The sequence below is a fragment of the Lissotriton vulgaris genome, chromosome 11, assembly GCF_964263255.1.
Source record: "Lissotriton vulgaris chromosome 11, aLisVul1.2, whole genome shotgun sequence".
NCBI classification, from domain to species: Eukaryota; Metazoa; Chordata; class Amphibia; order Caudata; family Salamandridae; genus Lissotriton; species Lissotriton vulgaris.
Window position 1 is genome coordinate 712,240,452 of NC_141699.1, and position 24,521 is coordinate 712,264,972.

At 45.2% G+C, this 24,521-nt stretch overlaps 1 protein-coding gene across 1 annotated transcript in view; it reads left to right on the forward strand.

Annotated features, from left to right (window-relative positions):
• Window positions 1-20,141, forward strand: part of PLEKHB2 (pleckstrin homology domain containing B2) — a 158,671-nt gene extending 138,530 nt beyond the window's left edge. Inside the window, exons 6-7 of the mRNA XM_086942526.1 lie at window positions 1,897-1,983; window positions 20,022-20,141. Of these exons, the coding sequence (XP_086798652.1) occupies window positions 1,897-1,983; window positions 20,022-20,141 (207 nt within the window). The remainder of the gene's footprint in view (window positions 1-1,896; window positions 1,984-20,021) is intronic.
• The last annotated feature ends 4,380 nt before the right edge of the window (window positions 20,142-24,521 follow it).

Below are 24,521 nucleotides of genomic sequence, written 5' to 3' on the forward strand. Positions count from 1 at the left end.
TACGCCATTGTCCTGGGCTGCTCGGAAAGTGGAAGGATGCATAGCGCGCTGAATGTTGCAGGAAAGCATGTCGTGCCTGCAGTAGGAGAAACTCATTAAAGAAACTAGTGCTTACAGACTAAAAAAGATGTACAGTGTAACAACTGAAGTAAAAGGGCCAGTCCTCATGGGAGGTTACAAATGAAAACAAGGCGGTACTAAGGAGGGACTAACAAGTCTATTAACGAATCTGAGGCCAGCATTTATGAAGGGCAATGGCACAAGCCAATGACAAATATGAGCGGAGAGTGGGCCGGGCTTCTAATCCATACTCCAATACAGCATGATGCAGCGCAAACGTTGCCCAGACCCGGCCTAAAAATAGCTGCTTACTTTGCCAATTGTAATATAATCTAAAGCCTGCTTTGTATCCCCCTGTCCTAACCTTACTTGCTGGTCTTGCCTCTGCATTTACGCCTAGGCACTGCTTTCTACTTTGGTGCGCTACTGCAGTTGGTACTGATTTTCTTGATGCACTTTGTATGGTCTGTTCCTCCCTTCTGCTGCCATGTATTATGAGCCCAGTACTATTTTTCTTGTTTCTCTGTTAGACCAACTTCACTCTCTGAAATCAGGTAAAGTTGTGGCATCTATTTGAAGCCAGCAAGTCTTTGGTCAAGAGTTGTCTTCTTTGATCCTAAGGTGCCTCATTCACCCCATTTCTGCTCCTGTCTGGGTGTCTGCAGTGAAGTACCAGGCGATGTTCCTCTTGTTGCTATTGTCTCTACAACACTCAATTATCACCAGTTGGCTCTAGGGACATTGGGATAATGCTCATTCGATATGTTTTCTTTTGATTGTTTAGTTGAGCAAATGGTGTCAGAAGGTTCATGTGAATCAGTTTCTCCTTTAGAAACACACTGGGATTAAAAAGCATTGGCAAAGCAAATAGGCCTCTCCTAGGAGACTCATTGGCTTTCCTAATGTTTATTTGGTCATCTTTAATTATCATTTTACGTGCATACAAACAATATAGCAGTCATGAGTATCCAAGTGCATTATAAAACAAGCCTTGGTACAACCGTATTGAAGAGATACATAGCATTGTAGGTTGTGCACTAAAGTGGAAGAGATCAATTGAGTGCCCTCACCAATAGTCTTAGAAAACAAACACAGAATGCCAGCAGTAGGCATTGACAGTACAACTTCATTCAGCCTTTTAATTCTCATGCATGCAAGTTACCATCTCAAACCTCCAAGTCTGTGTCCACATCCCCAGGTGCAGGCCATCTCGGCATATTATTCCTAACTACCTAATACTTGTGTCCCCTGTGGTGGCAACCCCTACCCTATTGTTATTAACTTCATCACCTTCAGACTTCCTAATGCTTTTAGCAATGCTGTACTTCATCTCGGCTGCTGTGCAGCTTGTCTAAAAAAAAAAAATTAACGCAGCCGCTGTCTCATTTTATAGGCGAATGCATGCTTTCAATATGCATGCGTGCCCACAAACTGACACAGACATGTATTTTCTTTCTATTTACTGATCCAAGGTGGATTGGAAAAAAAACATTAGCGTGAAAGCACTTTTTAAAAATGTAGCACCAAAGCACATACATTTTTTTTAAATGAATAAGCAGGTTCCTCAAAAAGCACATAGAAACAATTTTAAATCTATTTGATAATGTGATGTGCCCAAATTGTAGTGGAGCAGTTCAATAGTAGGATCGTTTGGTAAAAAGTTGAATTACTTTTTGGTTCTTGCCTGCCAGATTTGTAAATCTTGATGAAGTGTATGCCCTAATGGCTTGCCATTTTTACTGGGTTACAGCCAGAAGTGTTTTGCACGGAATGACAATTTAATGTATAGAACAGTATGATAAAAACGGATTATTTTTCTTGCTTTCTCTTATTTAGAATTTCCTCGCCACTGAAGATGCTTTTATAGACTTGCCCATTGGACCAGCTCCTCCTTACACTCCTTATGCCACTGTCCCACTTCAAGTAAGTGTGTTATCCTGGAGACCAGCACTCACAGTTGGTCTCCTGCAGGTATGGGTTTTATAAATGCCTCCTTGGATAGTAAACCAAATGACTGTGCTTTCCTTTCCATAGTTGGGAAAATATACCCTATTATTATTATTTGTTATTTACTTGTTTTGTTTAAAAAGTTATACCCCCAGCATTCCTTCTCTTGTCATCCTCCTGTAGTTTTCACCAGTGCAGTGATGGCCATGTTCATAAACTGTTCTTGTAACTCACTGTCGTAGAAGAAGGGGTGGGATCTGGGATGTGGGAGAAAAGCTGACGGGTCATAGGGAAAGGTAGCTAAGTAGTCCACCTAGTTGAAAAGGGCTTCAGATAGTCATTGTGTCCCCACCACAGCCGTTCTGGCACATGTCAGTTTGGGTGTATACATTACCAAGCCGTCTCAGCAGGGCTGTTGTACTAGTAATGCACAGTGCCTGGTGTTTGTTAGCAGAGCTTTTATAATTAATAGAAATGATCAGCTACAGTATCTCAGTAGAATCACAGTGGTTTATTGTAATAGTAACAGCGTCTTTCAACAGTGCTGCTTACAAGTAATACACAATACTGTCACATATCCACATGATTGGTGTATTGTAAATGGTGCTTGCCTGTAAAGCAGTCAGCACCGTATTGGGGCAGTTAAAACTGATACCTTCAAGACAATCGCATTCAACTGTAACAGTACTTTTCTACAGTAAGTTAGTATTTAGTGATGCAGAAATTGCACCTAGTCTCCATTTTAGCACGACGAACGATCAGAATTATACAGATATTACAAATCTTTCAATAGTACTTGTCATATTTCACAGTATAGGAAACCCCTTTCTTAAAAAACAAAACCACGTATCTCCATAAATGATATTTCTTCCATGAACATAAGATGGCATGAACTGAGAGAACCTCCTTCCTTAATTGTATGTACATTTCAGATTTTGTACTGGAATCGGACTGAGAAAAAGATAACCATTCTATTAGGAGTCCTCAGCCTCCAGCTTTGTAGGAGGTAACTCACTGGGCATTCATTTGACCAAGCACCAGGGTAGAACACATGCCAAATTGTTTTAGAGGTGGAAGAGGAGTACCTGATGGTGTGTCCTTTCTTGAGTGAGCATATCACAGCTTTGTCTGCTGCATTAGAAGAGTTAGTAAGGAATCGCAGATTATGATGAAAAATTGTCGGCTGTGGTGAATTGTGTGAGAAAATCTGCCTTCAAGGTGCATAAGCAGTTGTTGCTGAGCAACAGCTTAGTCATGATTCAGGGGAGGCGGTAGACTAATCAAGATGTCACTGGCGAACAGCTCAAAGAAGTAACATAACAGTGTTTGTAGGCGAGCCCCATTAAGAGAGGTAAAAATTATGTCCTGTAGTTTCCACTGAGTTTGACTGGGCAGGGTTCAAATGTACTGCTTTAGGCATTGTAAGCAGCCTTTGCCAAAGCAGCCCAAAATAGAAATTTGTGCTCTGTTGCGCAGAGGCCAGGAAGGCTAGGCAGGAGCACCTGTGCCAGCGGATAGAAGGAAGAGGAATGTCACAAAGAAGTCCATGCACAAGTTAGGACTGGAAATTTGTGTTAGAAGGCATCAAAAAGTGGGGCAAATGTTTGCGTAGGGAAAGGGGCATGTAGTGGGAGCCCTGAAAGTGCCATAGCAGTGCAATTCAAGGATTATCTTTTGCAGGGTTAGCCTGCATACATGGATGTGGACTTCGTGCGGTGAGCTATTTAATGCCGCAGCGAAACTGCCTATGGAACCGTTCATCCAGACTGAGCATTATATCTCACAAACATCATGTCCTCAGTGTCACTGTAGACTCCAGCCCAACAATAGAAAATGGAATGTGGTCTGTATGGTCAGCAGAGGAAGAAATCGGGCTCAGGGTGGGTGGCAGGCCCAAGATTTTTACTAAGCCTAGGTGGTGACCTCCGCTCCGTTCGTGGAATTTGCAGAGTTTTTCGCACTCCATGCCCCACGGAGCTCTGAAAAACTCCTGTCCGCAGAGTGGAGTTTTTTCCTCGCTCGTGCTCACCAACAGTAAGTTGGTGAGCGAGGAAAATCCAATGCTAGACCACTTCCCAGTGAGATTTATCAAAGAGGGCGGTCGCGCATGGTAGCTAGCCCTCACGTTTAGAAACCTTTCGTTCGTGGCAGCAAGAAGCAGCACACTGTTGCACTCTGCGAGATGCCTTTGCGCAGATTTTACAGCGTGGGACAAACACCCGGCACTGAAAATCAGTGGGAACGGCTCCAAGTAACCCACTCCAATGCTCACGAAACTCCACATAGCTTGGCTGACTTTTTTTGTCACTTCTGAGAACTCTGCCCAGGCTTAATTTTTATAAGACTGAAGTACTGTTCAGTTACATCACTGTAGTATAAGCTAATTTTTGTTTAGAAACAAATTCTGTATGTGTTTTTAATTTAGTTTATTAAAAATTATTTAAAACTCTGCTTAGGTCAACAATATAAAAATCAGTTTTAAAACAGTGTTAATGAAATTGATTTCAGCAATGTATAAATAAACAATTGAAATATTTTCAAAAAACATACATGTTAATTCATTCGTGTCATCATGAAGTTAATACATTTGTTTAATCTTGGTATATTTATTTGTTTAATTTTCTTATATTCTTAGAATAAAGTGGATTTAAAAAAATGTGTCTCAGTGGTTCTGAAAGGGCTGGACAAGTACATAGTACATGATACAAATCTTGCTTTCCTTCCTGGCAAAGATGGCATATGAAGGGGGCATTTTTCCAGTCTATCCATTTACCTGTTTAGGTCTTCAGATGAACATTTTTATTGTCTGGAATACAATGACTAGTGAAATTCTGTTAACTTTCTAGTCTATCTAGTGCATATTTGAAATTTACTGAGAAGGTGTCATTCCTCTTGGGGTCTATGAAGGTATCATAAATTAGGGAGCTCACTGGAGCGTGAATTATACAGTTGGCTCAACAAATTATTTTTGCAATTGCTTGAGCATATGTACTGGGCAAACCACATCCATGAGTAATGCCTGAGGTGGAATCACTGAACTTACTGTGCAAAATTATTCATATAACAGAATTTTCCTATGGAATGCAGCTTAAGGTTGTCGGAATTTTCACTTCATAAGGATGCCCTCCTATAGTTCCATAACAAGGCAATTACTACAGTCGCAAAGCCAGTCATTGCCGGACGTCTGGGGGAAAGAGTTTTTAAGAAGGCCAGAGAACTCTGTCAGCAATGCACAGTTCTGGCACCAAGGTAGTGAGAAAAATCCATCCAGGGGGGTAGCCTATCCGGTTCATCTACTCACTGTGCAACAAGCCCCAGCTGCACACCTGACTCCCATCGTGGGCAACAAATTCACTCCCCTAAAAGCTTCTAATACATCTACGGTCTGCCCATTGGATAGGCTGGGTGGGAAGCCCCTTTTTGTCCCAAGTGCGGCAAAACTGGAACATCCTTGATCTGAGGGAGAGGGGAGCGATGGTAGGTAAAGGGTCTCCACAAGTGGCTTTTGCAGCCCTCATCCGGGAGGCAAGGATAGGCTCACCAATCATGCCCAGTGTGGCCAAAATGACATTAACAGGACCTCATGATCGTCTTATCCCAGCCGTGGCAACGTTCAAGTCATAGAGACCATAGTCCAGCGATGGCCACAACGGGCGCAGTGTCCCATCAGAATAAATTTGTTTTAGTCAGTAGAACCACTTCCATCAGGCTGAACATTTAAAAGTCCCAACCAAACCCCTGCTCTTACTGAGAAAACACTGCAAACCAACATAGTGCCAGCCATTTTCCCCTGCAGGTTCCAATAGGGGTCCACACACCACCTCCAGTATAGCTTGTCAAAGTTAGCAACTCCCAAAACCACAGGGACCAGCACAAACATCCTGACATCAGCCTAAAGATTCTCGACCCTTCCATGAGAAGGGCGTTGCCCATTAACTCAGCCCAATTAGAAAGAAACCCCTTTCCATGCCACGTGTAGAGACCCAAGGGACGTGCATGTGTCAATGGAACCATTAGCCTAAAATCAAACACCCTCCTTTCATTTTTTTTTTTTTTTTAATATATTTTTATTGCAGGAATTAGCCAAAGTTTACATGATAGATCAGCGACATAACTTCAATGGAAAAGAAAGACCATAGATCCCCCGTGAGGAAACACCTTCTATACACAGCCATTCAGCCCACAACCCAAGGGTCGGGCGGCGTCTGCGATAAGGTCGCATATGGGGATCCGGCATATTGCTGGGGTTGATCCAGATAAACGAGCGATCTTCATCTGCTTTTCTAAATCATCCTAAAAGAAAACCCCCAAACACCCACTCAACCCAACGACCCCCAGAGGAGCGGGGACTAGCCACTTGATGTGAAAGGACTCAGGATAATAGTAAAAATAAAATGTCAAACACCCTCCTTTCATATAGTTGCCTGCTGCTCATGCATGTCAAAAGGACACCTGTTCACCCGTTAAAACTTCCCACCTCCAGGTGAAGCAGCCCAAAGACAAAGTACTGTCTCCATTGTGGCACAGAGAGGGAGGAAAACCCATAATACAAATAGCCTTAAAATGGTTTAAAAGTCACAGTTTTCCTCAAAATTCTTGCACCTGCTAAAATTAAGTTAAAACTCCACCATTCAATAATAGTTCGATCACCTTCGTCCCGTTTGAAAAAATGTTGCCCCTGAGTAAAATCATGAGAGCGTACTGTTTACTAATAAACGAAGGAATGTTCCAAAACTGCGTAATAATGTGTTTTTCCCAGCTAACCTACTACCCGCAGTGCCTAAAATCAAACACCCGCCTTTCATCACAGTTGCCTGCTGGTCATGCATGTCAAAAGAACACCTGTTCACCGCTTAAAACTTGCCAATTCCAAGTGAAGCAGCCCACAACTGCGTAATAATGTGTTTTTCCCAGCTAACCTACAACGCCGCAGTGCTTACCCTACAGGTCTGCGATCAAAACTACAAGTGCACCAACACGACCGCAGTCCGCCATTTTTTGAAACAAATCTTTCAAAGGCTGTTTTATAAGGCCAATCGCTCAATTAATGGAACTTCCAAACTGACCTTTGTAGCCTCATCTTAAAAGACATTTTTCTTTGCCACACTGGGGCAAGACACCTTTGGGCGCCCAGACACCGGACAAAAAAACGAAAGACTACAGACTACGGGCCCAGATGACCGACATCTCCGTTGTAGACGACCCTACAACCTCCGGAATGTTTCCTAGGTTACTTGTTTTTGGTTTTCTTGTACACATTTTCTCTAGCCTGGGTGTTCCTGAGCCCTTCTGGAGTCAAAAGTATGCCTAATCTCATAGCTCTACAACAAAAAATACTCCAAAAGCAACCTACTAAAGGACAAAAAAGTTCAATGTAGGTTGCGCTCATCGGAAGACATCTATGTAAGAGGAGGGATTTAACACTATTCAACTAGGGATGGGTTTTGATATGCTAACCATATCCATATGTATGGAAGGGGGGCAACACTAGTTGTTTTTAGTTACCCTCACACACCCTAGTGGTGTCATGCTTCATCATTGGGTCACCCCGACTCCTACAGGTCGGGGTGGGCTCAACCACAGTGTTGGGAAGCTCTTATAATAATGAAGACAAAAAAGGGGTATAAATAAAATACCTCAAACAGACCCCTGGTATCCCTTTATTCTTCTGGTTGGGTTATTAAAATAGGAATAAAAGAAGGGTTTATTAGGATTTTTATGGTCCTATGACCCTAGTGAAGTGCCGATATGTTTCAGTCCTTATGAGGCCATAAAGGTCCCGGACTTTCTTCAGGGCAAAGTTCAGAGATCCCCCTATGTGTAGGGATGCTAAAGAGGGGGAATTCCCTACTCTATTGATGTAGAGAGGGAAGAGTAGCTTCTCCTCGTGTTCGTGTAATTCTGTTATTAAGAAATGCCAGGCTCCATCTGTAGAGAAATATAGCATACATAATTTTCTAGTTAAAGACTTTATCTGTATACTAGTATAGAATCCCTGTGCATGGCATGCTCAGTGAACATACTCAATTGGTGGGGACCATGAGTGGTCTCATTCTATAACACTGCTATTTAGTGTATAGTGGTATTCTCATTATGTGACACCCAACACTAAGTGCCAAAACATCACACTCCATTTAATTCCAACGGTGTGATATTGTGAAGTGAGGTAAAAAACAAGTGGTCGAAGTCTCAATTGCAGTTAACGAGTCACACAAGACAAACAAACATATATGTTCTACAATCATGTATCACATACCGAGGACATATATTCACATACTTCATGCACCGTTTGATAATTCATATGTCCACTTACCCAAATTTTGTTGGGCGCAGGCACCTCAGTGGGCGGGACTTTAGGGCATACTCTCCTAATTTCAGTGTGGTAGAGAGTTAGGAAACGCTATTAGATGTAAGTGGGTCTAGCATCAGGGAAACGCTGCAGCGGGACTAAGTCTAACTAGTAGACCCGCAACACTCGGAAGACAGTGTCCACTTACTTGTTTAGAGGATGTACCCTACCAGCAAACGATCTCGCTCCCCGGCTTGTAGCTTCTGTTCGAGCCGATGCGGGCGGAGGCACTGTTTATTTCCATGCTCGGCGTCAAGCGTGTGACGTCATGCCCGGAAATGAGTGCGGCCCCGTACTCCGAGGCTCACGGGAATTGTAGTATTTGGCTTGGAAAATGGTAAAAAAGGGGGCCGGAAGTACCGTAATAAAGTCGGGGATTATCAAATGAATATCTTCAATATTTTCAAACCGATGATTAGTGCAGACTTTACTAATTTTGTTGTACTCACAACCCTTATAGTATGTGTTTATTAAAAGAAAAAAACTTCATCTTTCTGCTACGACATTGTTTGTGGTGAACGAAAAAGATGAAATTCACTGTATATCAAAATATTCTTCAAAAAAAGCGGGTGTGTTTTTTTAAAAAACACATCGGATTCTGACATGTCATGTGCAATAATTTAATGTGACCCAACTACATTGTGTTCCGTTAGGCAACATGTAAATATATGTTCCCAGCACACTAGTAAATTAATTGTACATGTAGGGTAGCCCATTATTATGATGAAATAGATGTAAATGATCACTCAGCTCTGATAATGATCGGTTTCTTATGTTCACATGTGGGCTGTATAGGTATCCATCGTTCCTGATGTATATGGGTGATTCTAAATGTATCGATATTGTTTTCTTATTTTTCAGATCATAATGTCATTTTCTCAATTGAGCCCATGGTATTGAGTCATTCAGGCCTGATATATGAGTTCTGAGACGATAAACCCATCTCTGCTCTTTTTCCAATAATACCTTTTGTAGATTGTTGCCCGGCCTTACTTTTTCAATCACCGTCCATTTTATATCAGTGTCCGTGTGGTTATTTTCCGCAAAATGTGCTGTGAGTCTGGTGGCAGTAATCGCTCTTCTTATTGTACTGCGATGTTCGCATGCGTGCGTGAAGTCATTCCCACAGAGGACAATTGACACGGACACTTGATCAAGTAAATTACTGCTTCAGAGTTACAATTTGTGTGGCATCTTTGTTCCCAAGGTGTATTTAGTCCAAGATCCAGGTGTGTGGTGTGTTCAGTGAATTCACAAGCCACACATGTACCACATGGGTAGTGTCCCGTAACCGGAGGGGTATTCCAAAGTGTTGTTTGTATATTTCTCTTTGGTTTGAAGCTGTTGGTATGTACAAGTGAGTCTTTTAGGCTCTTGCTTTTCTTAAATGAAAACATAGGTTTTTCATAATCCAGGTTGTTGGACGTCAAAATATTAAATTTTTTATTTATGATCTTTTGATCTGGTTTCACGAAGAGTTAAATGTAGTTACACATATTAGTTGTTGTAATTCAGTTTTTTCATTTGTTTCAAGTAGAGATTCCCTCAGTGTATTCCGTGCTTGTTTCCTGGCACTCTCAATTATTCTCAATTATTCTTGATGGATACTTCTTCTGTTCTAATTCCTTTGACAAAATACCAGCCTCCTTTTTGAAGTCTTTAACATCTGAACAATTTCTGCAAATACGCAGAAATTGGCCCACAGGTAAGTTCTCTCTCAGGCTCCTCGGATGTGCACTATCGAACCTCAAGAGGCTATTCTTATCAGTGGGCTTGGTTCAAAGTGAACTGGCCAGACTCCCATCCCTGGCAAAGATGTTTATGTCCAAGAATGGTACTGTTTTCTTGTTGTGGTTCATTGAGAAACGAAGATAGGGGTTGAGGCCATTTATGCAATGTTCGAAATTCTGTAAAGTTGTCTCGTCCACCTTCCATATTAGAAAAACGTCATCAATATATCTGTACCACCTACAGATGTTATTTGTGTAGGGGTTGGGAGCCCAGATGTTGTGATCTTCAAAGTGGCTCATGTATAGGCAAGCTATGCGCGGGGCAAAAGTACTGCCCATAGATGTTCCATGGGTTTGCAGGTACATCTGATCTTCAAACTTAAAGAAGTTCTCTGTCAACGCGAGTCTTATGAGGTAAACAATCCATTCAACGGGGGCTGACCATTCCCATTCTTCATTCAGAAGTAAATTCTGGACCACTTCTATACTCTCAGTTTGTGGAATATTAGTATATAGTGCCTCTACGTCAAGGCACACCAGAATGTCTTGATCAGGGTCGTACTCGATGTCCATAATCAGGTTTAGTAAATGTTTTGTATCTTGTACATAAGATCTAATGCACTTGACCAGGGAGCGTAGAAACCAATCGGTGTACTGTGAAAGAGGTTCCAAAATTGATCCACAGCCAGACACAATGGGTCTGCCCGGTGGTGGTACTTTCCCTTTATGGATCTTGGGAATTGTATAGAACAAAGAGGTCCTGGGTTCTTGTTGGTTAAGGAATTTGTGTTCTTTCTGAGAGATCCACCCCTTCTCCAATGCATCCAATGTTGCTGTGTTGATGGTCTTTTTCAACCTTTCAGTAGGATCTCTGTTTATTTTTTGGTAGAACTTCTCATCTTGTAATAGTGTGAGGCATGCAGTCCTGTATGCCTCTGTGTCCTGTATTACTGTGGCTCCACCCTTGTCAGCAGGCTTAATAATTATAGCCGCATTTTTCCTCAAATTTTCCAGGGCCATCCTTTCTCTTCTACTCAGGTTGTTGTACGTCGTTGTATTATGTGGTAATGATTCAATTTCCTTCACCACTAATCTCATAGCTCCACTTCTACTTTCTGAGACCTCTCTCACCACGCATACACGTACATTTAACTGAACAATAGTATTCCTCACGCACTACACACCACACTCCTACACAACACCTGGTATCAGCACATGACCGACATAGGCACAAAAAGTATGTTCATGCCATGTTACATATGTTCACTGATACCTCACGCCGTAGGTGCAGACTGGCTTTAGTTATCATGGGAGATAGCCACCTTATCCATCTGTACCTATGCAGAATCAGGGTAAAAATCCGACCCATTTGAGTAGAGCCCCGTAGGACTCTAGTAACATCACCCGGTATGGGACCAACTCCACTGCACTGTAGCTCTTCACTAAGCCAAATGACATCGAATCTGAGGTAGACAGAATGCGCAGGAAAGGCACCATAGGGGAGGATACTGTTTGACCATGGGACTTTGTAGAACAGAGGTTACTGGAGATAGCAAGACCACCGCACCAGTGCACAAACACGTCTGCTCCTGCATCCATCTGCCGTCCCAGGATGGCCCCTAACATCTTTGGGACTTCCTTCATTAAAGACAAATGGACCCCGGACATGGAATTCCAGTGGGGTATAAGAGTCCCATGGGAGAGGCTCGAACACCCCACGCAAGGTAATCTGGAATAACTAGATCAATAGGTATCCATGGTTGGAGGGGAAGGGGCAACCCCTAATTGTGCGGAAACGTATGTTGTACTCTGTATGTTTCAGAGGCAAAGGAACCATGCCATTGGGCAGCAGTGAGAGTTGTGGGATGATAATGCACATACTGGACCTGCAATTGGGCACCTTCACATTGATGGATATGTACTTGCAGTGTGGCGAACTTGCCTACACATAGCTTGTCTCCGGTTGGCGGACCTCTGCACCCTTGTGAGCATATACACCCCCACCTTGGTTATCCCTGGAGACAATCTGCCCAAGTTGTCGCAACATCCATTACGGAAGAAAACAACTTTGTTGCATCGGTTCAAATAAAAAGAACTGCTGAGTATTTTGGTTGGGCACAGCACAAGGACATTCCAGAAGAATTCAGACTGTTCATAGAGGCTCAAGTAAACGCTGGAGGGTCAATTCCCTTTTTCCACGTGCAAACAAAAGCGAACGCCTGCTGGTTACAAATAACCAGGTGGGAAATAATGAAGATGATCAACGATACTGAGCTCGGCCTAAACGCTATGAAGGAGGAATAGAGAGCCATCTGCCTCATGGTGATGCAACATTGGTACATGTTGGACTTGATGACCGTTATGGAGGGTGGGGTGTGCACCAAGATTGGTGCTTCCTGTTGTACTTTTATTCACAGAAATGATCTGGATAACGTGACACTAGCCCATGCTATCCAAGAAATGCATAGTCTGTGAGCCGAAATGAAAAAGGAGGAAGCTGCCCCGGAGCAGGACTGGTTGCATAGTACCTTTTTGTGGATCCCCTTTGGGTATCCAGACTATTCATATTGTTCATGCCAGTTCTCCTTGCTGTACTTCTGTTATGTCGTTTCCTACAAGTGGGAGTTTCCTGCTGTAAAAAATCCATCCTCAAATTAGGTAGTACGCACATAGCTAGGGAAAAGTAACAGACACTACACACACACACACACACACACACACACACACTTTCTAATAACATAGCTGTCATGACATATGAGGTGGATAAAGCAGTTGATGAATCAACTAGATGGGGGAATGCTGGATTGAGGTAATACAATGTCTATAATTATTGTGTTGTGTGTAGGCCTGACAATGGTAATACCAATAAATGCAGTGTCAATGTATGCCAAAACCTGTGCCCGCAAGACCATGCCAGTACCCATCTGTGCATTGTTAATGATTGTCGTAAGCGGAACTCGCACCGTTGCGTCCACACCCACAATGATGAGATCAATGTATGTCATAATCCATGCTCAAATGACGATACTGTTACTATTAATAACAATGCTGATGTACGTTACGACTTAAACAAACTTAACCTTGTTACAATCAGTAAGAACAATGTGAATGTATGCTATGACAACCATATGCACAATGTTAAGGATGTCGATAAAAATGATACCGGTGACTGCATAATATTTTCAGGAGTTCCCCTGAACTTGTATAATTGCTATCAGATTCATCCAAGGTGACCTCCCCATCAACCCTGAGTCAGAGATAGGTAATTTGGCAGGTTCTGCGACCCACACCCAGCGCATATCAGGTCACAGGTGGGACTGCTCTTAACCTTAAGACAAACATGCACCAAGGGAAAACCATGATCGATGCCACAGATAGATAGTTGCACCACAAATAGGTCAGAAGTAATTGGCCCCAATAAAACATGTTTGGCCAAGAGTTAGCGTTCCCCAAAATACCACAAAGATAGGTACCACATGAACATAGAAGCTCTCAACCAATCGGGACACGACATGCACACCACAAATAGCGATCCCGCGATGCTCATGCCAGACATCTGGACACATACACACTGGCTCACAAGTCAAGTCAAGTCAAGTCAAAGAATTTATATAGCGCACTACATACCCAGAGGGTCTCAAGGCGCTAAGGGAGGGGAGGAGGATTACTTGTCAAATATCCAGGTTTTAAGTTGTTTTCTGAATGCTAGGTGGTTTTGGGTAAGGCGAAGGTAAGTGGGGAGTGAGTTCCATGTTTTAGCTGCCAGGTATGAGAAGGATCTGCCTCCCATGGTGGTCTTGTTGATGCGAGGTACGGTGGCGAGGGCTTGGCTGGAAGAACGTAGTTGGCGGGAGGGGGTGTAGAAGGACAGACGTGAGTTGAGGCATTCTGGTCCGATGTCGTAGAGTGATTTGTATGCGTGGGTTAGCAGTCGGAAAGTGATCCTCTTATTGACGGGTAGCCAGTGGAGGTCTTTCAGGTGACCAGAGATGTGTTCGTTTCGCGGGATGTCTAATATGATCCTGGGTGAGGCGTTTTGGATTCGTTGGAGTTTCTTCTGGAGTTTAGCGGTAGTACCTGCGTAGAGGGTGTTTCCGTAGTCCAGTCGGCTCGTGACCAGAGCATGGGTAACTGTTTTTCTGGTTTCGGTGGGGATCCAGCGAAATGTTTTTTTGAGCATGCAAAGAATGTTGAAGCAGGATGAGGATACGGCGCTGACTTGTCTGTTCATTGAAAGTGAAGAATCCAGGATAACGCCTAGGTTCCGTGCGTGGTCTGTCGGGATGGGTGCTTTTCCAAGGGCTTCTGGCCACCAAGAGTCGTCCCATGCAGAGGGGGATGTACCTAAGATGAGGACTTCTGTTTTATCTGAGTTCAGTTTCAGACAGCTGTGTTTCATCCATTCGGCAACTTCTTTCATTCCTTCATGTAGGTTAGTTTTGGCGGTGCTGGGGTCATTGGTGAGAGAAAGGATCAGTTGAGTGTCGTCCGCGTAAGAGATGATGTTGAGGTTGTGTTGGCGAGCGATGGCCGCGAGGGGGCTCATGTATACGTTGAAGAGGGTGGGGCTGAGTGAGGATCCTTGTGGTACGCCGCAGATGACTTCAGTGGCCTCGGACTTGAATGGTGGAAGGCGGACTCTCTGGGTTCTTCCGGTGAGGAACGAGGTGATCCATTCAAGAGCTTTTCCTTGTATTCCGATGTTTCTGAGGCGCTGTAGGAGGGTGCTGTGGCAGACTGTGTCGAAGGCTGCAGAGAGGTCGAGGAGGATGAGGGCGAATGTGTCTCCATTGTCCAGTAGAGTTCGAATGTCGTCTGTTGCTGCGATGAGGGCGGTCTCAGTGCTGTGTTTTGCTCGGAAGCCAGATTGTGAGGAGTCGAGGGATTTGTTGGCTTCGAGGAAGGCGGCGAGCTGGTTGTTGACAGCTTTCTCGATGACTTTGGCCGGGAAAGGAAGGAGCGATATGGGGCGGTAATTTTTGAGTTCGGTGGGGTCCGCTGTGGGTTTTTTCAGAAGGGCGGTGAGTTCAGCGTGTTTCCAGCTTTCCGGGAAGGTGGCGGAGTTGAAGGAGCAGTTGATGACGTCTCGGAGGTGCGGTGCTATGACGGAGTCTGCTTTGTTGAAGATGTGGTGAGGACATGGGTCTGTGGGGGATCCTGAGTGGATGGAATTCATCAGGCGGATGGTGTCCTCAGTGGAGATTGGGTTCCAGTCGTTAAGGGTGTTTAAGGGGGGAGAATGTTCAGTATATGGTTGGGTGGGTTGGTCTCCGGGTTGGTTGTCGAAGCTGTTGTGGATGTCTGCAATTTTGTTGTGGAAGAATAAAGCCAGGGAGTCGCAGAGGGCTTGAGAGGGGGTGATGTCGTTGGAGTTGGCCGAGGGATTGGTAAATTCCTTGACAATGTTGAAAAGTTCCTTGCTGTTGTGGGCGTTGTTGTCTAGTCGATCCTTGAATGCTGTTTTCTTGGCCTTCCGGATTAGTTGGTGGTGTGTGCGGGTGGCGTTTTTGAAGGCGTCTTTGGTGCTAGTGGTTGGGTCTTTTTTCCAGGCCTTTTCAAGGGAGCGGCAGAGTTTCTTGGACTTCTTAAGATCATCGTTGAACCATGAGGCCTTCTTGCTGCCAGGTTTGCTTTGACGTTTTTTCAGTGGTGCGAGGATGTCGGCGGTGTTGGATAACCATAGGGTGAAGTTGGCGGCGGCTTGGTCTGGGTTAGAAGAGTGGGCTGGGGTGTTTAGAAGGAGCGATGAGGAGATCTGGTCGATGGTGATTTTGTTCCAGTTTCTTTGCAGAGTTGGTTGGAGGTGGTTGATGGGTTTTGGTTTGTTGTAGGTGAAGTGAACGCAGCTGTGGTCAGTCCAGAGGAGATCCGTAGTGTGGCTGAAGGAGACATGATTGCTGGAGGTGAAGATGGGGTCGAGTGTGTGACCTGCGATGTGGGTGGGGGAAGTGACCAGTTGTTTAAGTCCGAGGTTGGCGAGGTTGTCCAAGAGGGTGGTGGTGTTGCGGTCGTTGTTCTTTTCAAGGTGAAAGTTGAGGTCTCCCAGAAGGATGTAATCTTTGGAGGGGAGCGCGTGTGGAGTGATGAAGTCCGTGATGTCTTCACTGAATTTTGCGCGGGGTCCAGGTGGTCTGTAGAGGAGGGTGCCTCTGAGTGTGGTCTTGGGGTCGATGTGGATCTGGAAGTGAAGGTGTTCAGAGTTGGCGAGATTGACGTCTGAGCTGGTTGAGATGTGGATAGATTTCTTATGGACGATAGCGATTCCTCCTCCTGTGTGGCCGGTACGGTCCTTGCGTGTGATCTTATAATCTTCAGGGATGGCAATGGTGATGTCTGGGGCGGAGGAAGCGTTCATCCATGTTTCTGTTAGGAAGGCGACGTCTGGAGAGATGGTTTCTAGTAGATTCCAGAGGTCAATGGCGTGTCTGTGGACCGATCGGGTGTTGAGAAGGATGCATTGTAGGTTGTTGGGGTCGGGAATCTGTGGTGTGGTCGTAGCGGAGATGTTGTCGGTGCCGCTGAATTTGCAGGAGTAGCAAGAGAAAGGTCCATGGGTGTGTCCAGGAGCGACTTGGACGCAGTTGGGGGAACGGCCGGGGTTAAGGGCTAGGAGGGTGTCGGCATCGTAGGTAATGCGGGAGGGCTGGGCAGCGCGAGGGGCAGGGGGTCTGGCGCTGGGCGCGGTCCAGGTCCTTATCAGATGCCCACATTGTTGATTTATGACTGAGATGCTTTATTGGAATGTAGAAAATTGTTTAATTGTACCTCATGAACTGTATATAACAGCATCCAAAATGTTGTGCACTGAAAGACTTTGAGCAGAAGCACTCTGTTGAGGCTTTTCCGACCGCAGCGTTTACTTAAACCAAATTGTTCCTGTTTTTCCAAACGCCTCTTGTCTTTTCATTTATTTAAGATAAACTTGTATCCGAGCAACATTTACACTCTTTCTGATCAGTCTCCACTGATAGAGTCTTCAGGTATGTCGCTGGACATACCCCAAGGCTCTATTTTCTCCCCGACATTGCTCAACCTGTATATGGAGTCCCTTACTGAAATTCTCAAACTCCCACATCTCCTACCACATGTATGCTGACAACACCCAACTCTACATGAAAATCAACACCCCTTAGGACATCTATGTCCTCAAAAGCACCTTAACAAAAACGCAACATTGGCTGACTCATAACAACCTCAGACTCAATGCCCTTAAAACTCAATTCTTACTGATTGCACCACCCACCTCCACCCCTAACATCAAAGATGTATTCCCTCTTCTCACAGCCCTTAAGTGCAACCTCCAGATCATTGACTCTCCCAAATCCCTAGGTTTAACCTTGGACACAGACCTCTCCATGCAAAAACACATCAGCCCTGCCACTAGAGAAGTTAACATCAGCTGTATATTCTTAGGAAACGAAAACCTTTCCTCCCTGTGGCAGACTTCACAACTGCAGTTCATTCACTTGTGTTATCAAAATTAGACTACAGTAGTACTACCCTGGTGGGCTTCCCAAAAACCTCACTTGCACAGCTCAAGGCTACAGTGAATGCGTCTACTAGGCTCATCACTGGATGAAAAAAAGTGATCATATCAACCCAAGCTTTACTCACTGAAATGGCTACCCCATGATTCATCTCAAAACTGCTTGTATGACCCTCAAAGCGCTACATCACAATACCTCCTCCTACTTGACCCAGAAACTGACTCTATCGGGTGGAAACAGATCTTCCAGAAATACAAGCTTCTTACTTCTTCAGCCACAAAAATAAAAAATAAATACAACCTAAAACCGATCCTTCTCTGGAATTGCCCCAAAAATTTTGAACTCTCCTATTTAACTACCCAAAACATTCTTCTCACACTGAGGTCTCTCCTCCGTCTCGTCTTGATCGAATCCTCCCACATATTTGTGTTTTGCTCCTTGTCATGCCGGAATATGCTTAGGCCTAGACTTATTCCAGACTATGTGCTCCTATCTCTTAGTTTACCATATGTGCATGTATCTATATTTGTATACAGTGTATTTATATACATTGGATTTATATTTCTTTTTGTTCTTTCCCATGTTTTTGTACACTATATGTAAAGCATACCCAAGTGGGATGGGTATGCTCAGACGTGAGTCCCATGCTCTCCACACCACTGGAGTCAAGCTATCCTGGCGGAAGACGGCTGAAAGCCAGAAACCGGTCCTAGGATGCTTGATTCCGGTCCAGGAAATACATGGCTTGGCAGTTCGGTCTGGACTGTTCCCATGAGGCACAGGGTCAAGACTGATTTGCATATGGCCATGTCTGAACTGGGGTAGCTTGGTGAGCAAAATAACGATGGATTAAACCCAGATCTGTGACTGGGGGTGAATGTTTTGCCATTGTGCAACATTCAGTCCATCATATTGTGTGTTTTGCATAGTCAAAAACCTGCCTTCAAGTCATAGTTTCCCTAAAGTACTTGTGAATTGATAAGCTATGTGCCTTTATTTCTTTCATTGCTTTGGCATCTAGATAGTTAGGCTTCAGGTGGCTCTCAGCCAGATGATACTTGAACAAAAGAGAGGCTAATGGCCCTTTAAATCAGGCCTCTTCCCACTTTTCCTTCTCATCTGTTTTGTGCTGATCCTGATCCGTTCCTTATCCTGTCGGTGCACCTTCTCTTCCGTCTCCATCTCTCTCTTTCCAGGACAGCTCTAGCCTTTTAATCCCGCCCCACTCTCTTCGTCCCTCCAGGCTGTCCTCCATCGCTCTCTTCTCAGTACCGCCTCACCACATCTCAGGAGAGCTTGATCTGGACCACTACTGCATGTCTTTCGAGTCCTGACACCTCTCCTACCCAACTCTCCTGTTGCAGAGTTACAAGTTCCAATCCATCTGATTGATCCAATCTTAACATACAATTCTGTTTGCTACTAGGGATTATTATTTAAAGGTAATTATTTTAAGGACACATTTAGGTGATTAACTTGTGGTTTTATGAAATTAGATCCAACCAAATAAAATGTTTTGAAATTAGACTATTAAAACACACACATAACTTTGTTACTTTACTTCGCAGCATTTGACTTTCAGGTACATTTTGTTGTGCTCAGGTGACCAAGAAGATGATGTTCACTTAAATATGTTTATTTTTATTGTGGATAAATTAGGGTGGCTTTTATAGTCACCTTGTTGCATTGTCCATTGCACTAAGTGTCAATTTCCATCCTCTGCTCTTGCAGAGGTAAATTATTGAAAATCGAAGGACTCACTTCTATGATTAGCACAGACTTAAGTGTTTTGGTGCCAGGGAATCCTCTGAAATTCGTATTTTTCCCGGCATGCATTAAGACTTTCATGTGCTATTCAGTTGGTTTTGTCCCATTGATCTTAGTTCGCATAGCAGAAATATGTAAAGCAGTTTTTTTTCTCCATAGGCAGACATTTTTCTAACCCAACCCCCACATGGAATAGGACAGTTTACACTTGACCCTCCCATCCTGGAAAAGCACTTACTCTTTGCAGAAATACTATTCTAGACATGGATGCGACCTCCAAAACATTCTGTGAATGTTCACTAACATCTCCAGTGTTAACCCCACCCCCAGAAGCGGCTCATGTCCCACTCGTAGTTACAGTTACCCCGACAGAGAATTTCCCTGTCAGGTTGTCTGCTGCAGTAACTGTAGTCTGCATGAAGTAATGCCACTTGACAGGTCAGTGTTCCACTCCTTGTTATTTGCTTGGCACTCCTTGTTTCATGCCTCGAGCCCCAACATCTTGCCACCCACAGTATTCCTGCTTTGTTACACGGAGAAAAGGATGCCTTTTACCTGAAGCATCGCATTACAGAAGGGCCATGCTGCAACAAACATATCTACTTGCCTTGTTGTGTAAAGAGGTGTTTGTAGCCAGATTCTTGTGCACCCTTTTGCATCTAAAATTTGTTTTTTCCTTAGCAGGCTTATGGTTTCCAGCAGTTTCCCGGTGCCTACCCTCCTCCAGGAACCCAAATTGTGTATGACGCAAATGGACAAGCATATGCCGTACCCTACCAATATCCATACCAAGGTAACTAGACATCTCTTCTATTTCTCGAAATTATGAGTATTGTTTTAGATAATTAAGCCATGGAAACAGTTCAATTGTTTGTGAATTAAGGATTTCGGTATTTTTCAAAATAGATGGTGCTGCTCTCCTTTGAATAACATTTCTTTGTCGTTTGCCTCATCGTTTACAATTGGATGTTTTAGCTAGCTATTTTTATGAAGTGTCATGTATCTGTTTCTCTCTTACATTAACGAGCGAGTAGGACTGAAAAAATATATACAATTGTTCTCAACACAAAAATATAACCTTTATGTGGCAATGGGGTCCATTTTTTTTCTAATGCTAGCGTATTGTAAATTTTTCCAAAGTGGATACAGTCGCATTTCTACTTCAGTTGACCCATTGCCTGCCTTTTGGGTTAGCATTTGGACCATAACCTAGTTTGCAAAGTTTTTTTTTTTTTTTTTTTAAAACCTTTATTTTCGATCGCACAGTACACAGCGTCTGCCTACAACCCAATCGGGCCGGCAGCTATGACAATCAACAGGCTACCAGACAACATTTCGTAGCAGTAAAGCCATAAATCGCAACACTTCGGTGCACTGGCAGCAAGCATTATAAAGAAAGGATCACTTAGGTTTTGTTTTTTGATTTTGATGAAATTAGAACAAACAACACAAACACTCACATGGTAGGAGCAATACCTGGGGTATGAGGAGGGGAGGAGGGGGAAGTCAATTGCTAAGAATGAAGACTACTATCAAGGGGCGGGGGGATGGCGAAAAGGATCACTGGAAAATTGTATAGGCCAGTCTATAGGAACGTCAATTACGGGGACAAAGGAATATCAGCAGTGTAATCAAGTGGAGGGGTGCAGATATCTCCACGGTATTCATTCCATTGTGACCAAATCCTGCCCCACTTCCTGGGACGGCCCGAGCCTCATAGACCGTCTTCTCCCGAAACATGCACCAGTCCATGTTTCCCTTCCAAGCAATTATCCCAGGCGGTCTATGAGAGCCCCAGAGTTGCGCTGTGTCCCTCTTGGCAACCATGTTGCCCAGAGTGACCCAAAAGGTTTGAGCGGCCGTACAATCCGTAGGCTCCCATACATTAAGCAGGCAACGCCGCGCCTCAGGCAGAAGAGAGACCCCGGTGACCCGCCCCAATATATCATGCACTCTGGACCAGAAAGCGGAGATCACCGGACATTCCCATATGATGTGGAGAAAGGTGCCAACCATGCCACAGCCACTCTTACACAGCCCATCAGTCAAAAACCACATACGAACCAGACGGGTACCAGTCATGTAGACTCGGTGGAGGATCTTCAATTGCACAAAGCGAAGGCGAGCCGGAATAGCCACTTCTTTAGGGGAGGAAATCGCTATCTGCCAATCCTCGTCATCCAGTTCGAGGTCGTCCGCAGTCCAAGAGGCCCGAAGCCGCACCAGAAGATCAGCCCTGGTGTTAATAAGCTTCTTATAAATCAAGGAAATCGTACTGTCCGGCACAAGGCCGTCCAGAATCCGATCCTCAAGCGGGGACGACTGGGGGATCTCCGTCCCAGAAGGGAAAACGGAGAGCAGGGCATGGCGCACCTGGAGGTACCGAAAATACTACCTGTCGTCTAGCTGATACTCCACCTTAAGGGCCTCAAAGGACTTAACTGCGCCTTTGGACCAAAGATCCTCCACCTTGCTAATACCGATCATTTCCCATCTGTCAAACCCTTTCGTTCGCCACAGGCCGCCCAAACGCTCTGAGTCATACAACGGAGTCAGCCGTGTCATCCTATCACTCCAACCCGTGGCCACAGTCGCATCTCTCCACGCACGCACAGCGCATCTTGTGGGTCCAGTCAGAAGTCGGAATGGCGCCTTCGAATACAAAGCCCTGTTAAAGTTACCGCCCGGCAACAGTAATTTGTCCATAGCGAAGGCGGGAACAGGGCCCGGGGAATACGTCACGTGATTAATCGCACTCAACAGTGAGGCCCAATAGTAATGCTTGATGTCCGGGAGGGCTATGCCACCATCGTACCATGGGAGCGTGAGTTTAGATAAGGAGATACGAGCCCGCCCGTCCCAAATTAACTGTCTCCGAAGACCCTCAACCTCGCGAAAGTAGCGGGAGGGAACAGGGTCAAAGAAATTCTGCAAGGCGTACAGGAATCTAGGAAGGGACATCATTTTGAAAAGGGCCGCACGTCCCAATGGGGACAAAGGCAAGCCACGCCACAGTTGAACTTCCTGTTTAAGGCACCGGAGAGGAACATAGAGATTACGATCATATCGCACAGAGGGATCCAGGGAAATAAAAATTCCCAAATACTTGAACCCAGCCTCTGCCACTTGGATCGGAAATCTACGAGGTAGCGGAGGTAGCTCCCCCGCTATCACGTACACACACGATTTTGTCCAGTTAATAACGAGCCCCGAGTTCTTCCCAAAGGAGGTAAGGACATCAAAGAGCACGTTAAGGGACTTCTGAGGTGAAGTAAAATAAAGAAGAATATCGTCTGCGTAGAGAGAGACACGATCCTCAAGGTCCGGTGCCCACCGGATCCCCTTAATCGAAGGCTCCCATCGAAGCCACGCCGCCAGTGGTTCCAATGCCAAAGCAAAGAGGAGAGGAGAGAGCGGGAATCCCTGTCGGGTGCCGCGCCCCAATGTGAACGATCCAGAGACTCTGCCGTTAACAACGACCTGGGCCAACGGTTGTTCATACAGAAGCTGTACCCACGCGATAAAGTTAGGGCCAAAACCAAACTTCGAGAGGGCCGCCCACAAATACGGCCACTCAATGGTGTCAAAAGCCATCGTGGCATCGAGGGAGGCCAAGACGGCGGGCTCAGTAAGGGTCCCAGCTCTCGCGAGAATGCCGTGAAGTCTACGGAGATTGAGCGCCGTATTCCGATGAGGAATGAAACCGGACTGATCCGGATGGATCAGGTCGCAAATAACTGTTAATAGGCGATTAGCAAGGACTTTAGCCAGGATCTTAGGCTCGGCGTTGAGCAACGAAATAGGGCGTTAAGAAGTGCACCGATCACGAGGCTTGCCGTCCTTGTAAATGACAACTATAGTGGCTAAGCGCTGGTCAAGGGGAAAGAGGCCAGCCTCAAATGCATCAACGAACATACTGCGCAGATGGGCTGCCATCTTGTCAGGCCGAAGCTTATATAGCTCGATGGGTAGACCATTAGGCCCCATAGCCTTACCCGAACGCAGGGATCGTATGGCAGTGGCAACCTCATCCACCGTGATGGGCGCGTCCATAGCGGACCTATCCTCCTCCGACACACATGGCAGCGCAATATTGCGCAAAAGCAAGCGGGAGTCAGCTTCGTCTCTATCACTCACCGACCGGTATACTGTTTGGAAGTGGTCCACAAAGCATTCGACAATCTCCCCCGGATCAGACACGCATTCCCCAGTCTCACGGGTTATCACGGGCACCACACGATTCATTCTCTCAGATTTATCCAACCATGCCAACAGCTTACTAGCCTTATCACCCACATCATAGAGCCTGCCCAATTGATTCGTGCGCATTACCTTAGCAGCATCGGTCACCAGGGCCCTGTAATCGGCCTGTTTCAGCGCTAAGGAGTGCAAAATTGCAGGGGTATCATCTCCACCCAGTTCGCTTTCAAGTGAGGTAATTTTGGCCTCAAGAGCTAACACATTTTCCTTCCTGGCCTTCTTGTCAGCGGCAATAAAGGACAGTGCAGAACCCCGTATGACGGTCTTGAAGGCCTCCCACAAGGGAGTAGGGGAAGAGACGGATCCCTCATTCTCATCAAAATAACAATCAATAGCCTTGACAAGTTCCGAACGGAGCTGAGGACTCCTAAAGTGCCAGGGATGAAGGGGGGGAGAATGGTCAGAGATACCCCACGCACCAAGGAGGTATTGGCAGTTAACATCAGAAAGTAATCAATCCTCGAGAGGCTGCCGTGTGCGCCAGAGTGGAAAGTGTATTGAGTTTGCGTGGGGTGCAACATCCGCCAGACATCCACTAACCCAAAAGTCTCAAGCAACTTAGTCAGCCACAACTGGGACGAGGGCAAAACCCTGGGGGGCAGCCGGTCACACTCACCCGAAACCACCGAATTGAAATCTCCACCCACTATAAGGATACCATCCGGGAGCCCTAGGAGAGTCTTACCAAGATCGGCATAAGTGGTGGCCTGGAGTCCCGGGGGAACATAAACAGCGACAATTATAATCAGTTTCCCCTCCCACCGCCCCGAGACAGCAGCATATCGGCCCGATCGTCAAGGGCGATCTCATCAATTTCAAGGGGCAGGGAGGATTTAACCATTATGCCAACCCAACGGGAGTCGGATGTGAAGCCAGCATGTGCCACTAGTCGGTAGCCTCGTCGATCAAGGGCCTTACAAG